Consider the following 18,874-nt stretch of genomic DNA (forward strand, 5'->3'; position numbering starts at 1 on the left):
TTATGTTTGAGTGGAAATTTATTTCCTTCTAAAATGATTTTATCCCCCTACTATGAATGTTAACATGCCTAACTGAGGGTATGACATGCGAGCTGGTCAATAGTCAGACGTGAGGTTACAAGTACACCTTCCAAGGGTGTCATGAGGAATGAAAAACGAACTATTCACCTTCTGCAATGACAAAATGCAAACAAAATAAAAAACTGAAGAACAAAAGGTTATATACAATTAGGGCTGTATGATGGTGTAATTTAGGGGCCAGCAAGGCTAATGCTACAGTGTTTGCTTTTCATGCTTCGCCTGACATAAGAATTTCTTTGAGGGGCAAAAAAGGAGACATTACACTTCCTTTCCAAACCCTGCTTATTCTCTGTAACTGTCCTTTTTTCTTGTTGTTGGCAACACAATTTCTGCTTTGCAATAATAGTGTGCAGATTTTCTAGGGTAGGTTAGCTGTGTATTGTCCTTTCTGTGAGGTATGAGAGACAGGGTTAACTGAATGTGCTAAGAAGAATATGCTGGGAGGCAGGTTCCAGTGGATGCCGCCGAGTTTTAAGGTCTACCAAAGAAAAGGTAGTTTATAGCTTCCTGTATCATTTGCCTTATTCATTTTCTTATGTTTTACAGAATTATTTCTTTCTTCATGGGACTGTACTCTCTTCATTTTACAAAGCCTTAAATTGAGACTCAAATTGCCTGACAACCTACCGGTACCTTTAGGTAAATGCAACTTAAGTAAAATAACCTGGGGTAAAAATATCTCATTTCAGGGGGAGTATCAGTGGTAAATCACGTGCTGGGAAAAAGAACAAAAAAGGCAGACACCAAACACCTCCATTTTCCCAAGATTAAATGATTATTAAAAAAGCGCGCCACACTGTATAGAAATCAACATTCTCTCCCATAATTCTGTGCGTCTGGGACTATGGAAATGTCACTGTCCCCGCCCCGCATCTTCAAATTAACATTCTCAGGTCACAACAGTAGGTCTTCCCAAAGGGGACCTTCCGGAAAAACAAGCTATTTCCTCGGCTCATATTTCCCTGAAAGAAAAATAAAAACAAATGAAGTCTAGTGTGAAAATGAGGTCAGCTAGTCCAAAGCAGCAAAGACATCCAACTGGACATATTTCTGGGAAAAGAAATGACAAAAATGACCAGACTATCACTATGGGGCCGCAACGTGTCATCTCTGACGCAAGCTGAGCCTCTGTGGAACTACCTACCACTGTGACATGTGGATAAAGGCAACTATTTCTTATTTAGATATTCCCAGTCCAGATTCTGGCTCTGCTATTTGTTAGTGAGCTGGGCTATAGTGTGTCAATTCAAATCAAGTGTCGTGAACAGTCTTAACATGTAGTTAAGCGCCAGCTTGTATTTGTATTTTTTTTTTTGGCTGTAGGCCAAATCTTAATTCCCTGATCAGGGTTGGAACCCGTGCCCTTTGCAGTGTAAGTGCAGAGTCAACCTCTGGACCACCAGGGAAGCCCCCATGTCAGCTTCTTTTGTTTTGAACGGAATGGTCAGATCTCTAGGGAGTACTTATAAAACCTTATAATTAAAGTAGTCATGTTGTGAATTTAATTGAGCAGACTCTAAGTTAGACAGCCTGCAGGTAGATCCTGCTCTCCCAAATGCAAGCTGTGTGACCATGGGTTACACAATTGGCATGTGGTGCTGGAGAAGACTCTTGAGAGTCCCTTGGACTGCAAGGAAATCCAACCAGTCCATTCTAGGGGAGATCAATCCTGGGTGTTCATTGGAAGGACTGATGCTAAAGGTGAAACTCCAATACTTTGGCCACCTCATGCGACGAGTTGACTCACTGGAAAAGACTCTGATGCTGGGAAGGTTTGGGGGCGGGAGGAGAAGGGGACGACAGAGAGTGAGATGGCTGGATGGCATCACCGACTCAATGGACATGAGTTTGAGTGGACTCCGGGAGTTGGTGATGGACAGGGAGGCCTGGCGTGCTGTGATTCATGGGGTCTCAAAGAGTCGGACATGAGTGAGCGACTGAACTGAAGTGAACTGTTCAAAGTCCCAGTTTCTTCATATGTGAGGTGGAAGAGTAAAGTATAGTATTTCTCCTCACAAGGTTATTTTGAAGGTTGCAGGAGCTGAAACATGGAGAACTCTTAGCATGATGCCTCGTATACAGTGAATGATCAATTAACATTTGCTGTTGTCTTAAGCACTTAAAGGTTCAACTGTAAAGTGTCTGATACCCTAATAATTTTCTACTTGGTTTCTTTCTATAGCAGAGGGTTGAATGTTCATGTTAGGTCTGTCTGGCAACCATCCAAGCGTCCTGGCCTGGGTTCACAGAGGGGCTTGTTGGGCCCACTGAGCAAAAGCCCCCAACTTACGTCTCTGCATTCAGAGTTCAGGCTGGGAAGCCTGAGCCCCGTGAACAAAGGCCTTTCTCATCGGTGTCAGCAGTGCCGTAAGAGCATGCAACAAAGAGCTTCCTCACACACTCTTCTCCACAGTCCTTTACCAAGGGCTTCCCACTCAAAAACAGCTTTCAACTGATGGTCACTCTAAGAGATTCCATGTTAAATTCAGCGCACAGCCACTCATTATTTTGGATCCTATTAAAGCTCTGCCTAGACCGATCAAGAATTTCTGGTTGGAGATCACCTACCCCATAGCAAAAGCAAACCATACACTGGAAGCTGGACACCGCACCCACTAACACGACTACAGAGGTAAGAGAGCAGTCCTGCTGACATCCCCGTGACAAGTAACGTCGTAAACAAACAGCGGTCTATTCCTCAGCTTCTCTAAATGCACTAGAAAATGTATTTCAGAATATATCCTGACAAGTTACAACAAGATGAGGTTGGACAAAGTAATCTGAAATCGAGGGCATCATTTTAACAACCAGAATAACTGACTGCCCAGACCTTATTTGTAGTTTGAATGTAACCACTCAAACGGGTTCCAGATCACGTCCAGGAGTTCATTCCTTCTTTACCTCTCCTGAGGATTTCTGAGCAGCATATTTTACAGCTATGCCAGAATGACATATGGACCACTGAAAAGGACACATCTAACTGGCAACTAAAGGACAACCTACAAGAATTAATCTGGGATCCCAAAGACTTTTAAGAAAACAAGCAAAAAGCCCCACAAAATATGAAGAGGGGAGAAGGAAGGAGGGAGGGAGGCAGAGAGGGAGTGGGGAGAGAGAAGTACCTCTTTCTGGAGCATGCACCAGCAGTCTATCCAAGAAGAATATATTGGGGCGTAGGGAGGGCATCCACCAGCAAGCCTGAAATAGAAAAAGGGGTTAGTTACTGAAGTCAATGTTTATAAAACATTCTCTCCAGGGCTCAATAGATCTTGGTCAAAATATTCTGCCTGGAAGGCTCCCTGAGAAGCAATTTTAGCGGTTCTGTAGAAACAAATACTGTTGGCACAGGGGAGAGACCAAGCATCCAGAACGAGTCCCACTTTCTTACATTTAGGTTCTGAATCAACACATAAAGAGAAATTTAGTGATGTATTTTCTAAAACATCTAGGTTTTAAATAGTGGACAAATGAAATTCTAGAATGCAGTAATTATACGATTAAAGAGCTGAGAAAGGGAATTTTAAACTATGTGGTGTTCAAAAGATTGCAGACACACCAATGGTCAGCAGTGTGAGCTGCAGTGACGACACGCTCTTACTCAGGGGTAACTCCTACCCACGACTTCTCTGAAAGTGGAAGTTAGGCACTGAGTTGTGTCTGACTCTTTGTGACCCCGTGGACTGCAGCCTGCCAGGCTCCTCTGTCCATGGAATTCTCCAGGCAAGAATACTGGAGTGGGTTCCACTTTCTTCTCTAGGGGATCTTCTCGACCCAGGGATCAAACCCAGATCTCCAGCATTACGGGCAGACTCTTTACCAACTGAGCCACCAGGGAAGCCACTTCTCTCAACTGCAAATAACAACACACTTAACTCATCCTTCAAGCCTACTCTGGGCTACAATGTGGCAGCCGATCCACAAATCACAGAACAAACAGAATATGGTAGCTGTGCTCAAAACTCTACCTAGCTATCAACTGGGTACCTTGTTTGAAAACAGTCGCATGCTGTGACTGGCACCCTAGTGGAACAGAATTAAATCCAGAGGCTAAAACTTCCGTCCAACCTGGTAGTCACCTGGCACCTGAGAATAAGCGGTGTCCGTCCCCACCCCCAGCCCTCCTTCCCAGTCAACACATGAAAGGTCAAGAAACTTTCCATTTTCAACCAAATTTTCTACTTTTCTTACTTTAAAACACTTTTTCCATGAAGCCCTGATGAAAAACAGGTACAGGTTGTCATTCAATCCCTAACATACCTTTCGTAACATTCATAAGAGAGGATAAGGATTTAGTATAAAGAAAAGATGTGCAAGTAGTCTGATCATTATTCCACTATTTTCAGAAAAGAACCGAGACTATTGGCAAGTACACACTATTCATAAATACTTGAGAAATATTATTTGTGCCCTTGTCTATCTCAGAACAGGACACGAAGAGACTGCTTACAATATAAATCAGTGGCATTGCTGGTGTATGGGGCAGACAGAAGAAAATTAGGAAATCTAATCACCGGTACTTATCCTTGCCAAATTGCTACCAGGACTGCTCTGCCTGTCAGGCATACAGGCAGCCAATTACTAGGATAAGAAACGCAAGGCACTCACCCACAGTTGTTGACAGCCATGAGGTTAGAGACAAGCACAAAGGGGTAGGTCAACATACTGGCGAAAAACTGCGAAAGAGGAAAAACAGCCACGTTACGAAACCACTCCTAGTCCCCCCTTCCCCACCCTCAGGCCTAGGGCCACTGCGGTCAGATACGCCGGCACCGCTTCTGCCTTCTCTGCATCCCAGGTGAGGACTAGATTACACACTTTTGAGTCTGGAGATGTCTCTCCCCTTACCATGCAACCTTTTAACCAAAGGTCAGAGGACTCCTCTTATTCTGTGACTGAGCCTCGTTCAAATACAACTGAACTTCAGCATTTAAAACTAAGTACAATAAGCATTTCTAAACAGCCCTGAAGAAAACAAGAAAACATAAACATCTTTTCAAAGACAATGGAAGCTACTTCAAAAGTCAACCACTCCACATGAGTAAAGAGACTGAAGTTTTCAGCGCACGTTCAGGACACAGAAGGAAACAGGGGCAGGTCTGTGTTGAGAAATGCCCACTGATTCCCTCTGAAAGCTGAACAGCACCAAATTATGTGGGCTTGTTATTTCTACTACTGTGATGTAGGGACTCTGGGTTATTCATCAGTTCAGTTCAGTCGCTCAGTCGTGTCCGACTCTCCGCGACCCCATGAATCACAGCACACCAGGCCTCCCTGTCCATCACCAACTCCCGGAGTTCACTCAAACTCATGTCCACAGAGCGGTGATGCCATCCAGCCATCTTATTCTCTGTCGTCCCCGTCTCCTCCCGCCCCCAATCCCTCCTAGCATCAGAGTCTTTTCCAGTGAGTCAACTCGTCGCATGAGGTGGCCAAAGTATTGGAGTTTCACCTTTAGCATCAGTCCTTCCAATGAACACCCAAGATTGATCTCCCTTAGAATGGACTGGTTGGATCTCCTTGCAGTCCAAGGGACTCTCAAGAGTCTTCTCCAACACCACAGTTCAAAAGCATCGATTCTTCGGCAATCAGCTTTCTTCACAGTCCAACTCTCACATCCATACATGACCACTGGAAAAACCATTGCCTTGACTAGACGGACCTTGGTTGGCAAAGTAATGTCTCTGCTTTTTAATATACTATCAAGGTTGGTCATAACTTTCCTTCCAAGGAGTAAGCATCTTTTAATTTCATGGCTGCAATCAGCATCTGCAGTGATTTTGGAGCCCAAAAAAATAAAGTCTGACACTGCTTCCACTGTTTCCCCATCTATTTCCCATGAAGTGATGGGACCAGGTGCCATGATCTTCGTTTTCTGAATGTTGAGCTTCAAGCCAACCTTTTCACTCTCCTCTTTCACTTTCATCAAGAGGCTTTTGAGTTCCTCTTCACTTTCTGCCATAAGGGTGGTGTCATCTGCATATCTGAGGTTATTGATATTTCTCCCAGCAATCTTGATTCCAGCTTGTGCTTCTTCCAGCCCAGTGTTCCTCATGATGTACTCTGCATATAAGTTAAACAAGCAGGGTGACAATATACAGCCTTGACGTACTCCTTTTCCTATTTGGAACCAGTCTGTTGTTCCATGTCCAGTTCTGACTGTTGCTTCCTGACCTGCACAAGGTTTCTGAAGAGACAGGTCAGGTGGTCTGGTATTCCCATCTCTTTCAGAATGTTCCACAGTTTATTGTGATCCACATAGTCAAAGGCTTTGGCATAGTCAATGAAGCAGAAATAGATGTTTTTCTGGAACTCTCTTGCTTTCTCCATGATCCAGCAGATGTTGGCAATTTGATCTCTGGTGCTTCTGTCTTTTCTAAAGCCTGCTTGAACATCTCGGAGTTCACGGTTCACATACTGCTGAAGCCTGGCTTGGAGAATTTTGAGCATGACTTTACTAGCGTGTGAGATGAGTGCAACTGTGCGGTAGTTTGAGCATTCTTTGGCATTCCCTTTCTTTGGGATTGGAATGAAGACTGACCTTTTCCAGTCCTGTGGCCACTGCTGAGTTCTCCAAATTTGCTGGCATACTGAGTGCAGCACTTTCACAGCATCATCTTTCAAGATTTGAAATAGCTCAACTGGAATTCCATCACCTCCACTAGCTTTGTTCGTAGTGATGCTTTCTAAGGCCCACTTGACTTCACATTCCAAGATGTCTGGCTCTAGGTCAGTGATCACGTTATCGTGACTATCTTGGTTGTGAAGATCTGTTTTGTACAGTTCTTGTGTATTTTTGCCACCTCTTAATATCTTCTGCTTCTGTTAGGTCCATACCATTTCTGTCCTTTATCGAGCCCATCTTTGCATGAAATGTTCCCTTGGAATCTCTAATTTTCTTGAAGAGATCTCTTGTTTTTCCTATTCTGTTGTTTTCCTCTATTTCTTTGCATTGATCACTGAGGAAGGCTTTCTTATCTCTCCTTGCTATTCTTTGGAACTCTGCATTCTGATGCTTGTATCTTTCCTTTTCTCCTTTGCTTTTCGCTTCTCTTCTTTTCACAGCTATTTGTAAGGCCTCCTCAGACAACCATTTCGCTTTTTTGCATTTCTTTTCCATGGGGATGGTCTTGGTCCCTGTCTCCTGTACAATGTCACGAACCTCCGTCCAGAGTTCATCAGGCACTCTATCTACCAGATCTAGTCCCTTAAATCTATTTCTCACTTCCACTGTATAATCATAAGGGTTATTCATACCTCTGACCAAAAAACAGTAATGACACATTCCAAATTTCAAAGAAAACAAAACTACTACTAAAAGGTTAAGAGGATGTTTAAAAACTTACCCCTGTGACAGCTTGGGAATAACTCTTCATTTCATTCATGGTGGAAACCTGTAACAGGAAGAAAGCCTTTATTAGAACAAGTGAGAAAATTAAGTAACAGCTAATTGTCCCCCCCATATCAAAACAGTCTATTTCTGAATTCAAGTTCTTTGACAACCTGAAAATTAATTTACAGCATGAAAACATAAAAGACTGGCTAGGAGCAGAAAAAGGCAGTGGTCAATATGATCCCCTTGACTCAACATTAATAGGCAAGTTCCTATAAGACTAGGAGGGCTTCTAGGAACTAGTATAATGGCCTCAGGATTTCAAAAGCACCAGGAAGTGAGATTGGGAATCTTTTCCCATGTCCTAGAAACACAACCCCCGGAAACCACGCTGATGACACTCTGAGGGCCAAGTCACTCCTTCTGTATACACCCAGCTGTGTCCCAGATGCTGTGGGGAAGATCGGTCTCTATAAACCGAGCACATGGGTTTTTGGTCCTGCCTCTGGCCTGGGTGTGTGCTCGTTTCCACCATGCTATGGAACTCTCTTGTGCTCAAAGAGGTCTACGGCTGCTGAGGCTACAGAAACATGACTTTTAGGGAAAGCTGATTCTCAACTCCCCGGCCCAGGCTGAAGTTTCCAGAAAGCCCAATACGAGAGGCCCCTTAGCACTTCCAATTAGATGAAACATCTGAATACATGATAGAACTACCCTGCTTCATGGTGTCCTCTAACATTGGGTGTCAGTAAAGACGAAATCTCCTTGCAGACTCAGGCTCACTCTGCCACACCCTGCCACACCCTTTCTAGGAGCCTCTCTCTGAGGTAAATAGCACAGATCATTCCATTAGCCTTTGAAAATCTGACTGTTCATATTTAGCTATATAATGGCGAGTCTCATATAACCAACTGCCATCTTACTGTAAAGCTAACCTAGCTGCCAGGTGGGCACTGTGAAGTCAGCGCCAGCACAGCTCATCAAGAGCCCAACCTACCCCACTGTCCAGTGCATAGGTATTGACGAGGTAGGCCAGCGAGTTACAGAGCCACAAGGAAATGATGTCACCGAGCAGGCGAGGAATAAGACCCCTGCAGGAAGAAACAAGAAAAAGAAGAACCAAGAGGTGTGATCAGTTGAAAGATAATTCACTCATTTACATTTATTTATATAAATCATACAATAATTTATTTATCCTTCAATTAAAAAATAAATAAATAAAAGATTTAAAAACATTCTAGAGAACTGAAAGGAACCGAATACCAGAACGTAACCAGTTCACTCTAATTAATACAACTGTTCTTGAGGCTAATCTCTAATTACTTGTATTCTCATTTTTAAAATGAGAACTTTAAAGGCTACATCCCTCTAAGCTATGGCCAATGGCTCAACTTACTATTAAATAAGTATAATCAGGGAGGCAAATAATTTGCCTACTTTAGAGAAAAGACTTAAATATGATTATTGCTAGACTACTTGATATCTAAATTTGGCCATGCAAAAGATGAGAAAAATGACAAAATGAAAATGGCCCAAATGTGGACACAGGTGAGAGGCATCAGAATACACATTTCCAGGGCCTAGGTTAGCTAGGCGAGGCAATGTGGAACAATGGGACAAGTGTTACCTCACAGACTGAAGACCAAGGGTTATATGCCACTTCTACCACTTATCAGCAAATGAACTTTCCAGAGCATCAGTTTTGTTTTTTTTAATCTCTAAAATGAGAATAATAATAGCTATCTTGTCTATTTCCCAGAATATTTATGATACGCAAACAAAAATCAACGATGTGGAAACACTGAAAATTAAAAAGCACCACTTGGTTAATAACGCAGTTTTTGTCATCAACAGAACTGAGGTGGTGGCCTAAGTTCTTCTAAAGCAAATTCTAGGGGATGAGCACAGCGCACAAACACACTCTGAGGACAGGACAGACAGCGACTAGATGGCTGCCATGCCTCCAAAGCAGACTGTCCTCCTTTCACCACCTGTACGCAGCTGAGAGCCACCTCTGAGGGCAGACGCCTGGCATGGGTTTACTCACTAAAGGCCTCCTCCAACCATTCAGGTGTGCAGAGCGAAAGTCTGCGCTCTCCTACAAGAGCGTTTAAGTCCGAGGGGCCAAAGCAGAGTTCAACATGAAATAAACCCAGAGGTACATCTTCCCTGAGGCTGAAACAATGAGTCGTGTCCTCGTTCTCATTAGAGCTTCCTACTCACACAAAGAATCACACCACAAATCAGTAATTTACTCACGCAAAAAATCCTAGGATGCCCTCTTCCCGATAGATTGTCACTATGGAGTCGCAAAGTCCACTAGGTTTGGGAGGAGGGAAGGAAAAGGACACTCAGATTACAAGGCTTGATCTCCACTTTGGACAAGGTGAGATTTATACCCCCTCCCCTCCGCCTCCTTCTACCTCCCTCATTCCGCAAAGACAGATGAATTCAGAAACAGAAGGGGAGATGCTGCTACCAAAGGGTGTAGGCACATGGAGTCAGGGTGAATTCTGGCTTCAGGGGTTGTGTGTGTAGTCAAATGATGTAAGATATATGAATTTGCTTTGCAAGCTCTAAGGCATCACAGACATATAAAGTATTTGGCATCAACAGATCTCCTTGAAGACTTGAAAACAGAAACACTTACCAGTACTTGGATTCTCTGCCAATGAATTGTACCATAGATCTCAGAGTGATCACTAAAGAATACAGAGCAAAGATTTTTAAGCTACATCCAGATACATTTTAATAGCCCTGAAAAAAAAAAGTTTTGCCCACCTACAGACACTTTTGGTATCTGGATAAATTGGATAAAAACCAAAATAAGCAAACCAAAAACACACAGGCAAGGCAAGGCACTTTAGTGAACCCTCATGTCAACCTATGGAAGTAGACAGGGGAGATCATGATACAGAGAGAGAAAAAGTCGAGTTTCAGTTGTCCCCTGCAAACCTACCGTGGAAGGGATGAGTGATAAGAGTAGCAGCAGAACGAGCCATCATCTCCCGAGTTGTCTAGAAACAATCAACACACACACTTGTGAAATCTGAATAAATGACACTTAAATTCCTGCGAGAAGTCACGTGGGTGGACACTGCAGAGTACGAAAGTGGGTGACACAGCACTCCTGCCCTTCCCGGAGTCAGGTGAGTAGCCCGGATAGGATGCAATATGATACAATATCACTCTAGCACGGCTTTCACCCAGGGATTTCAATGCTATGTCTCAAAATTTCTCTGTAAAGCAGATTTCTATTATCATCTAAAGAAAAACAAAAGCAAAGAAACAGGTAAAGGGACTTCCCTGGCCGTCTGTGCTTGAAATGCAGGAGGTGTGGTAACCTAGCTGGAATAAAACTATGAGGACTGTATTTAGATTATTAAGTGGCTCTCTCATTGTGAGTGATTTCAGAGACTCTGATATCCACACTAGGCAAATGTCAGGCTCTATTTAATCTACACCAACATCTTGAGGACAGCAGAACAACTCTGGTTTGGTCTTGCGACCACCACCCTATAACTAACTGCGCAGCATCCTGGAGCTCCTGTATTTATCCCAGTTTATCTTTCTTATGCAGGAGTCTGTAAAGAGGTTAGTAAGAAAATTCAGTCACAATACTTGGAGGCAGGCTGTAAACACAGGGGGTCTGTCATTCATTTCTGCCCTTAGTTGAGACCCCTCACCTCTACTCTAATGGTAGTTCTCAGAGCCACAGGATGAACTGAGTTGAGAAAATACAAAACACATATTAATACATGTATCTCCGTGCTCCATGCTCAGTCACTACTCAGTCGTGTCCCACTCGTTGTGACCCCATGGACTACAGTCCGCCAGGCTCCTCTGTCCATGGGATTTCCCAGGCAACAATACTGCAGTGGGCTGTCATTTCCCTCTTCAGGGGATCTTTCTGATCCAGGGATTGAACCCAAATCTCTTAAGGCTCCTGCACTGGCAGGTGGATTCTCCACCACTGTGCCATCCAGAAAGCCACAATATATGTTTCTGAAGGCAGCTTTTACTGAAAATCATGACCTCACTATAGACAATTAGATAATGTCAAGACTAAGAAATAAAAAAAAGTATTATTAAGTTAGGCATGCAACCAACTCCAATGGCAGAAGACAGGGGTGGGAAATGAATGATGAAGGCATTTCAAAGTCAGAATAATGTTGTAAAAGCATTTCTAGATGTATAATGTCCAACACACGCAGGGCCTCGGCTGCTATATGCTAACACTTTCGGGCCAGAGATTTTCAACTCTATTATAAGAAGTTTCAATAGAAACCTCTTCAATATTAAAGATGAAACGAGTGGGCAAAACATGTTTCTTTGAAATGCATCAATTCCAAACAGCAAGTAATGCTTTTTTCTCTCTTTCTATTCTGCATGCAGTAAAGCCCGTATTAAATCGAAAGTTTAATTTCCCCTGGAACACTGGACATACAGGCCTGATGATCCTGATTCCATAACTGCCACTTCGCTCCGATTTAGAAAGAACATAATCATCTCACCTCCTTGATAACCCGGTCAAAGGAAGATGAAACTTCTTTCTGTACATTTCCAGATCCTGACTCCTGGAAATCAAAATGAAAGACCACTGCTATCGTGATGGTTTTCAAGAGAACTGGTCAAACTGGTGGCCACCCTATATAAAAACATTCTTCACAATGAAAGGAAAGCTGACTGCTTGTCCCTTTTCCTAAAGAGGACAGAGCAGCAGTGGCTCACGGGGAAATGGGCTCAGGCACACACACTGGCTTCAACATACCTCAGCCTTGTCACATTCCTGGTAATGCTACAAAGGAAGAGAAAAGAAAAGAATGATTAGGCCTATCAGAGTGCCACTGAGACAGGACACAAAAGGAAAACCCTACTGATTGGCAGAAATTAAAATGGTTGATTTTCGGGGCGGGGTCTGTAAATTTCCCATTAACTTCTATTTCTAATTAACACTTGGAAATATTAACATTAACAAGCGTGTTTAAGATGATCCTGATGCTAAGTTTAACACACTGATTGGGCAACTCATAAAAACTCATATCGAAAAGAAGAAAAAGGAGGGACTTCCCAGGTAGTCCACTGGTTAAGACTCCATGCTCCCAGTACAAGGCCCGTGTCCTGATCAGGGAACTAGATTCTCCCGCTCCAACTAAGAGCTTGCACGCTGCAAGTAAGAGATCCCGCACACCACAACTAAGACTGTTGCCGCTGCTGCTGCTGCTAAGTCGCTATAGTCGTGAAATAAATTAAATAAATATTGAAAAAGAAGAAAAAGGAAAACAAAACTCCAAGAACATTATTTACTGAACACACATTAACAAAATTAACTGGTAAAAACAGTGCTTCCCAGGCGGCGCTAGTAGTAAAGAACCTGCCTGTCAATTCAGGAGACGTAAGTGGGCCTTAGAGAGCATCACTACGAACAAAGCTAGTGGAGGTGATGGAACTCCAGTTGAGCTATTTCACATCCTGAAAGATGATGCTGTCAAAGTGCTGCACTCTGTATGCCAGCAAATTTGGAAAACTCAGCAGTGGCTACAGGACTGGAAAAGGTCAGTCTTCATTCCAATCCCAAAGAAAGGCAATGCCAAAGAATGCTCAAACTACCGCACAGTTGCATTCATCTCACACGCGACTAAAGTCATGATCAAAATTCTCCAAGCCAGGCTTCAGCAATACGTGAACCATGAACTGCAGATGTTCAAGCAGGTTTTAGAAAAGGCAGAGGCACCAGAGATCAAATTGCCAACATCTGCTGGATCATGGAAAAAGCAAGAGAGTTCCAGAAAAGCATCTCAGTTCAGTTCAGTTCAGTTCAGTCGCTCAGTCGTGTCCGACTCTCCGCGTTTATTGACTATGCCAAAGCCTTTGACAGTGTGGATCACAGTAAACTGTGGAACATTCTGAAAGAGATGGGAATCCCAGACCACCTGACCTGCCTCTTGAGAAACCTATATGCAGGTCAGGAAGCAACAGTCAGAACTGGACATGGAACAACAGACTGGTTCCAAATAGGAAAAGGAGTGCGTCAAGGCTATATATTGTCACCTTGCTTATTTAACTTATATGCAGAGTAAATCATGAGAAACACTGGGTTGGAAGAAGCACAAGCTGGAATCAAGATTGCCAGGAGAAATATCAATAACCTCAGATATGCAGATGCAGAAAGTGAAGAGGAACTAAAAAGTCTCTTGATAAAAGTGAAAGAGGAGAGTGAAAAAGTTGGCTTAAAGTTCAACATTCAGAAAACTAAGATCATGGCATCTGGTCCCATCACTTCATGGGAAATAGATGGGGAAACAGTGGAAACAGTGTCAGACTTTATTTTTGGGGGCTCCAAAATCACTGCGGATGCTGACTGCAGCCATGAAATTAAAAGACGCTTACTCCTTGGAAGGAAAGTTATGACCAACCTAGACAGCATATTAAAAAGCAGAGACATTACTTTGCCAACCAAGGTCCATCTAGTCAAGGCTATGGTTTTTCCCGTGGTCATGTATGGATGTGAGAGTTGGACTGTGAAGAAAGCTGATTGCCGAAGAATTGATGCTTTTGAACTGTGGTGTTGGAGATGCCTCTTGAGAGTCCCTTGGACTGCAAGGAGGTCCAACCAGTCCATTCTAAAGGAGATCAGTCCTGGGTGTTCATTGGAAGAACTGATGCTAAAGCTGAAGCTCCAATACTTTGGCCACCTCATGCGACGAGTTGACTCACTGGAAAAGACTCTGATGCTGGGAGGGATTGGGGGCGGGAGAAGAAGGGGATGACAGAGAATGAGATGGATGGATGGCATCACTGACTCGATGGACATGAGTTTGAGTGAACTCCAGGAGTTGGTGATGGACAGGGAGGCCTGGTGTTCTGTGATTCATGGGGTCATAAAGAGTCGGACGCAACTGAGCGACTGAACTGAACTGAACTGAAGAGACATAGGTTTGACCCCTGAGTCAGGAAAACCCACTGGAGGAGCGCATGGTAACCCACTCCCAATATTCTTGCCTGGAGAATCCCATGGGCAGAGGTGTCTGACAGGCTACAGTCCATGGGGTCGCAAAGAATCAGACACAACTGAAACAACTTAGCATACACACAGAGAACTAAGGCTACAGAAAAAGCCTCAGGACTTTTTCGCGGAAAAACTCAGGTCCAATACCAAATTAGGGCAAGATGCTTTCCTTCCCTGTACAAAGAACAGAGAATTGGTACTAAGTCTGAATAGCTAAACCTGCCTCACTTTTCCTTTTGAATTTGACTGTTTCTGAGCCAAACAAGAGAGAAGATGCTTTCTTAATTCTGGTAAAGATACATGAAACTGCCACAGCTTAGGCTGCATTGGAAGAAGAAATATTATTTGTGGGATATTTCAGAAATAGAAGATGGGCTAGGTGAAATATAAGAACCAGACAACAGACTTCCTAGACATTTTTTAAACAAGGTTTAAAAAATAGACAACACTTGTCTTTTGCAAAAAGAACTGCACTCTTCACAGGAAAATCCGAGCGAAGAGGACAAACGTCACAAAGCACGATGATGGTTTGGGCCAAATTCCAGCTCTTTGGCCAGAAGTTCACTCTAACAGCTTTAGGCGTCTTCAAAAATCCTCACTCATTTCCAGACGTTGGTTTTCACTGTTACTAAAATTTTCAACCAGCTCTTCTACATTATCCTGAACAGATTTCAATTTAATTCTTGTTTGGATATACAGAACTCTTTCTAACAAAGTCTAAAACAGTTTCCTCAATCCTAAACTGCTCCTCCTTCTTGACTGTGTAAACTGCGCCCTGTTCTATTTCACTTATTCCAGGTACCTGGCTACCTCACGTTTGTCTTACTTTTCCTTTACATAAAGGAACTTGAGTAATTACAAGAGTAATTTCACTCTTGCTCTAAGTCACATATTAACCTCTTTGAACTAGATGACAACTGTTTTCCCACATGAAAACTTCCCAGGCGGTCCAGTGGTGAAGACTGAGCTTCCACTGCAAGAGGCATGGGTGTTTCCTGATTGGAAAACTAAGATTCCACATAGTGTCTGCAGCATAGATTTAAAAAAAAATCTAAACCTCACCTAGGTAACAGCAACACTTTCACTGCACCAGATAATGGTGTGGCTGGAAAAACAGAGTAGTAATCCACCAAAAATATCAGCCCGTTAACACTCCATCACTCTAACCCATATCAAAGTCACTCAGCTGTGTCCGACTCTTTGCAACCCCATGGACTATGGAGTGCATGGAATTCTCCAGGCCAGAATACTGGAATACCATTTTGGGTGACCCTGACCCATGGGCCACCCAACACAGTGGCTCATCAGTCCACAGGCATGATGACAAGAGTAAGTATAATGAATAACAAAACAGCTTCCACAAGAGGAACTGACTGGAAAACCTCTCCAAATCAACTCAACAAAGTCTGAAGGGAATTTAAAACCTAAGCTAATCAGATCATGAAACTGTTCAACAAAATCATGATTTGCTCATCAAATGATAATACATTTTTTTTTTTCACTTATAAATTTTATTTTTCTCTCAATGATTTAAAATCTTTTCATCTTGATTTTGGCGGAGGGGGCGCAGCTAAACTAGAAAATTAGTCTTCCTCCTAAAAAAATGCAGTGATGTTCTTTCTTATAAATTGGCCTCTCTGATTTTCTTGTCAGCCTGCTTCAAGGAAATCCATGTGTTTAATACACTTGCTTGCAGTCGGGCCCAGATCAAATGGTTATTTAATCCGAATATCTGAGCAGCAAACTGAGCTGATCCTTCTGGAGAAAGGAACAGCCAAGACCACTGGGTAATCGAAGAGAAGACCACACATCCTGAGCTCCCCAGTCTGGAGTGAGGGGAGGACAGCTGATAACTGGATATGCAGTGTTACCAGACAACACCGGCCCTAAACCATTGCTTCTGCCTGCCACTGCCACAAATACAGTAGGAATGCCATCCCCTTCATACTCAGCTTTAATCCTCAGAATTTCATCTGGTCCTTTATGGGCAGAGGTGACCGTAAGTTCACATGGAATGCCAAAATTCCCACAAGCCTTCTTAATTTTTTCACAGTGATTAAGATCAGAGGTTGAGCCCATCAATACTATAACCCTGCACTGACTTTCTGGTTTCAGAAGCAACTCTACTCTTTCTGCAACCCACTCAAAATTTTTCTTTACCATCTGTAGCCCTTCAGGAGTCACTTCCTTGAGCTCACGATACGACTGTTTGTCTTTTTGCTGGCTTCGATCTCCTGATGGCCAGAGTCTCCAGGAATCATTATCAATAACATCAGCAAGAACAATTTCTCTGGTGATTATATCAACACCAAATTCAATCTTCGTATCAACTAGTGTACAGTTCTGGGGCAACCAGGGTTTCTCCAGCATTTCAGAAACAGCCTGCGTAGCATGACTCCTGATATCCACTTCAGTTTGTCCTATAACAAGTCCAGCAAAGCAAAAATTTGCAGCAATTAGCTGTTCCTCAGACCATTGTGGATCATTATTGGCATCATCCTTAAAAAACATCTCCACTTTAGGTGGGTAGAACTTATATCCTTCCTTAACACCAGGATTTCTTTTGAGAAAAGAACCAGTTGCTATTCTTCTACAAACCCATTCAATTGGAATCATTTCACACTTAAATGCAATAAAAGCTGTCTCCCCACATTTTCTGGTGAAAGCAGTTTTGATACCTGCTTCCTGTAACAACTGAAAAATACAGTTGGTAATTTTATTTGCGATTGCAGCTTTTCCTTCAAGGTGATTCTTTCTGGCTGCATTTCCTGCTGTAATCTGGTCCTTGGACTGCAGGAGGACTTTTCCTGGACTATCCAACAATTCATAGACTTCTTTTGTTTTACCCTCATTGAGTTTTTTACCAATCTTCAGTACTTCAACTGCCGCCATTGTCCGGAGTGGCTGATAACACATTTTTATCCAGCAGAACTGCGGCACTGTTAAAGCCTACTTTAAAAAGCGCATGGAGGACTGTACCGAGTAGTGCTTGAAATAAACAGTTTGTAAACATCTGGAATTTAACACATCTGATATATAGGTTGAAAATACTACATAGATTTGGTTAGCAAATACTGCTACACTTTTAAGAACTAGAGCACAGAAGGTAATATATCTTTGGCGCCAGTGGGAGACAATAATGAACAAGAAAACCTATTAATTTTATATTCTCAACCCTACTCATCCTGAACAACCTTCCCACGATCTGTTCTAAATGGTAGAGAATCTGTGTGTGTACCACCTCTGCAAATATACCAAGAGGTGACTCTGCTGACCTACACTGCAACCGGCGCAACTGAAGACAGGAACAGTCAAAGTGTCTAAAATTCAAAGAAGACAGGAAAACACAAGGGTAACGAGGGAAGAAACGGAACTGTGACGTTTTTAAAAACACTTCACGAAACAACTCAAACACACAGAATAATTAAGGAAACGATTCATTACCTATGTATTGCCTACTAAGCTTAAACAGATGTTAACATTTTGACCTTTCTGCTTAAAATTTCTTGCCTTTGTAAAATAAACTGCCACAGATACAGCTAAAGTTCCACCCTTCATTTCCTTCCCTCTTCTCAAACGTAACCATTACCCTTGTAGTCAATGCACACTTGGGTGAGGTTTTCTTAAAAAACAAACATCAAATTTACGCAGCATAACACAAAAAGAAAGAGTGCACAAAATACAAATGCGCAGCGGAATAAATCATTAAATAACAAACATCCACAGAGCTGTGGTCCAGATCAGGGAAGGTCACTGCCATCACCCTAGTACCCCACGCCTGGTCTCCCTTCCTCTTCCCATAAAGGAACACTATCCTGACTTGAACGTTTATCTTGTTAAGTTTAAAAAAAAAAGTTTGTCACAGAAAATATTTTACTAAGAGTAATACTAGGAATAAGAGGAAAATAAAATCAGAAACGTATGTTTTAACCAGCTTCCTTCATCTTTTGAAGAAATAAGATGAGCTATGCATGAATGCTTAGTCTTTAAGTCAAGTTTGAGTGCAACCCCATGGTCTGTAGCCCACCAGGCTCCTCTGTCAATGGGATTTTTCAGGCAAGATTACTGGAGTGGGTTGCCATTTCCTTCTCCAGGGGATCTTCCCAACCCAGGGATTGAACCTGAGGCTCCTGTTCCATCTCCCCCATTGCAGGCGGATTCTTTACTAATGAAGGAAGCCCCAAATAAGCTATTCAAGAGCTCGAATAAGTGCACTTAATTTCTGCTCAGAACACCTGGTCCAGAGGAAGCTTGTGTAGATCAAAATCAATTACTTCATTTTAGACAAATTCTCCTTGCTTCCCAGGAAAGAATTAAGAATGAGTATTTCAAGCACACGTTTTTCAAGAGGAAGAAAGGCCATGGATATAAATATATCTTTGCAATCGCTCTTAATCAGTAGGACAAACTGTAGTTAAAAGGTAATCTCAATCTATGGGAAGATGGATTTTCTT

General features: G+C 42.7%; 2 protein-coding genes across 3 annotated transcripts in view; both read right to left on the bottom strand.

Annotated features, from left to right (window-relative positions):
• Nucleotides 1-833: 833 nt before the first annotated feature.
• The window catches only part of LOC129554835 (mitochondrial carrier homolog 2), a 72,868-nt gene continuing 54,827 nt past the window's right edge, over nt 834-18,874 (bottom strand). For both annotated transcript variants that reach the window (XM_088843334.1, XM_055424113.1), the window contains 10 exons: nt 12,183-12,209; nt 11,926-11,988; nt 10,371-10,428; nt 10,062-10,113; nt 9,671-9,730; nt 8,409-8,502; nt 7,425-7,472; nt 4,687-4,754; nt 3,204-3,279; nt 834-1,043 (listed from right to left, as the gene is read on the bottom strand). In XM_088843334.1, the coding sequence (XP_088699460.1) occupies nt 957-1,043; nt 3,204-3,279; nt 4,687-4,754; nt 7,425-7,472; nt 8,409-8,502; nt 9,671-9,730; nt 10,062-10,113; nt 10,371-10,428; nt 11,926-11,988; nt 12,183-12,209 (633 nt within the window). In that variant the 3' untranslated portion in view covers nt 834-956. The remainder of the gene's footprint in view (nt 1,044-3,203; nt 3,280-4,686; nt 4,755-7,424; nt 7,473-8,408; nt 8,503-9,670; nt 9,731-10,061; nt 10,114-10,370; nt 10,429-11,925; nt 11,989-12,182; nt 12,210-18,874) is intronic.
• Nucleotides 12,218-18,872, bottom strand: LOC129554833 (bifunctional phosphoribosylaminoimidazole carboxylase/phosphoribosylaminoimidazole succinocarboxamide synthetase). Its single transcript, XM_055424112.2, is given in 2 exon segments — nt 12,218-16,190; nt 16,193-18,872. Coding segments are annotated over 2 exon segments (1,293 nt in total). The 5' UTR covers nt 17,337-18,872; the 3' UTR covers nt 12,218-16,041.

Source organism: Moschus berezovskii, chromosome 14 (assembly GCF_049115385.1).
Source record: "Moschus berezovskii isolate FMDL1 chromosome 14, NW_MosBer_1.0, whole genome shotgun sequence".
NCBI classification, from domain to species: Eukaryota; Metazoa; Chordata; class Mammalia; order Artiodactyla; family Moschidae; genus Moschus; species Moschus berezovskii.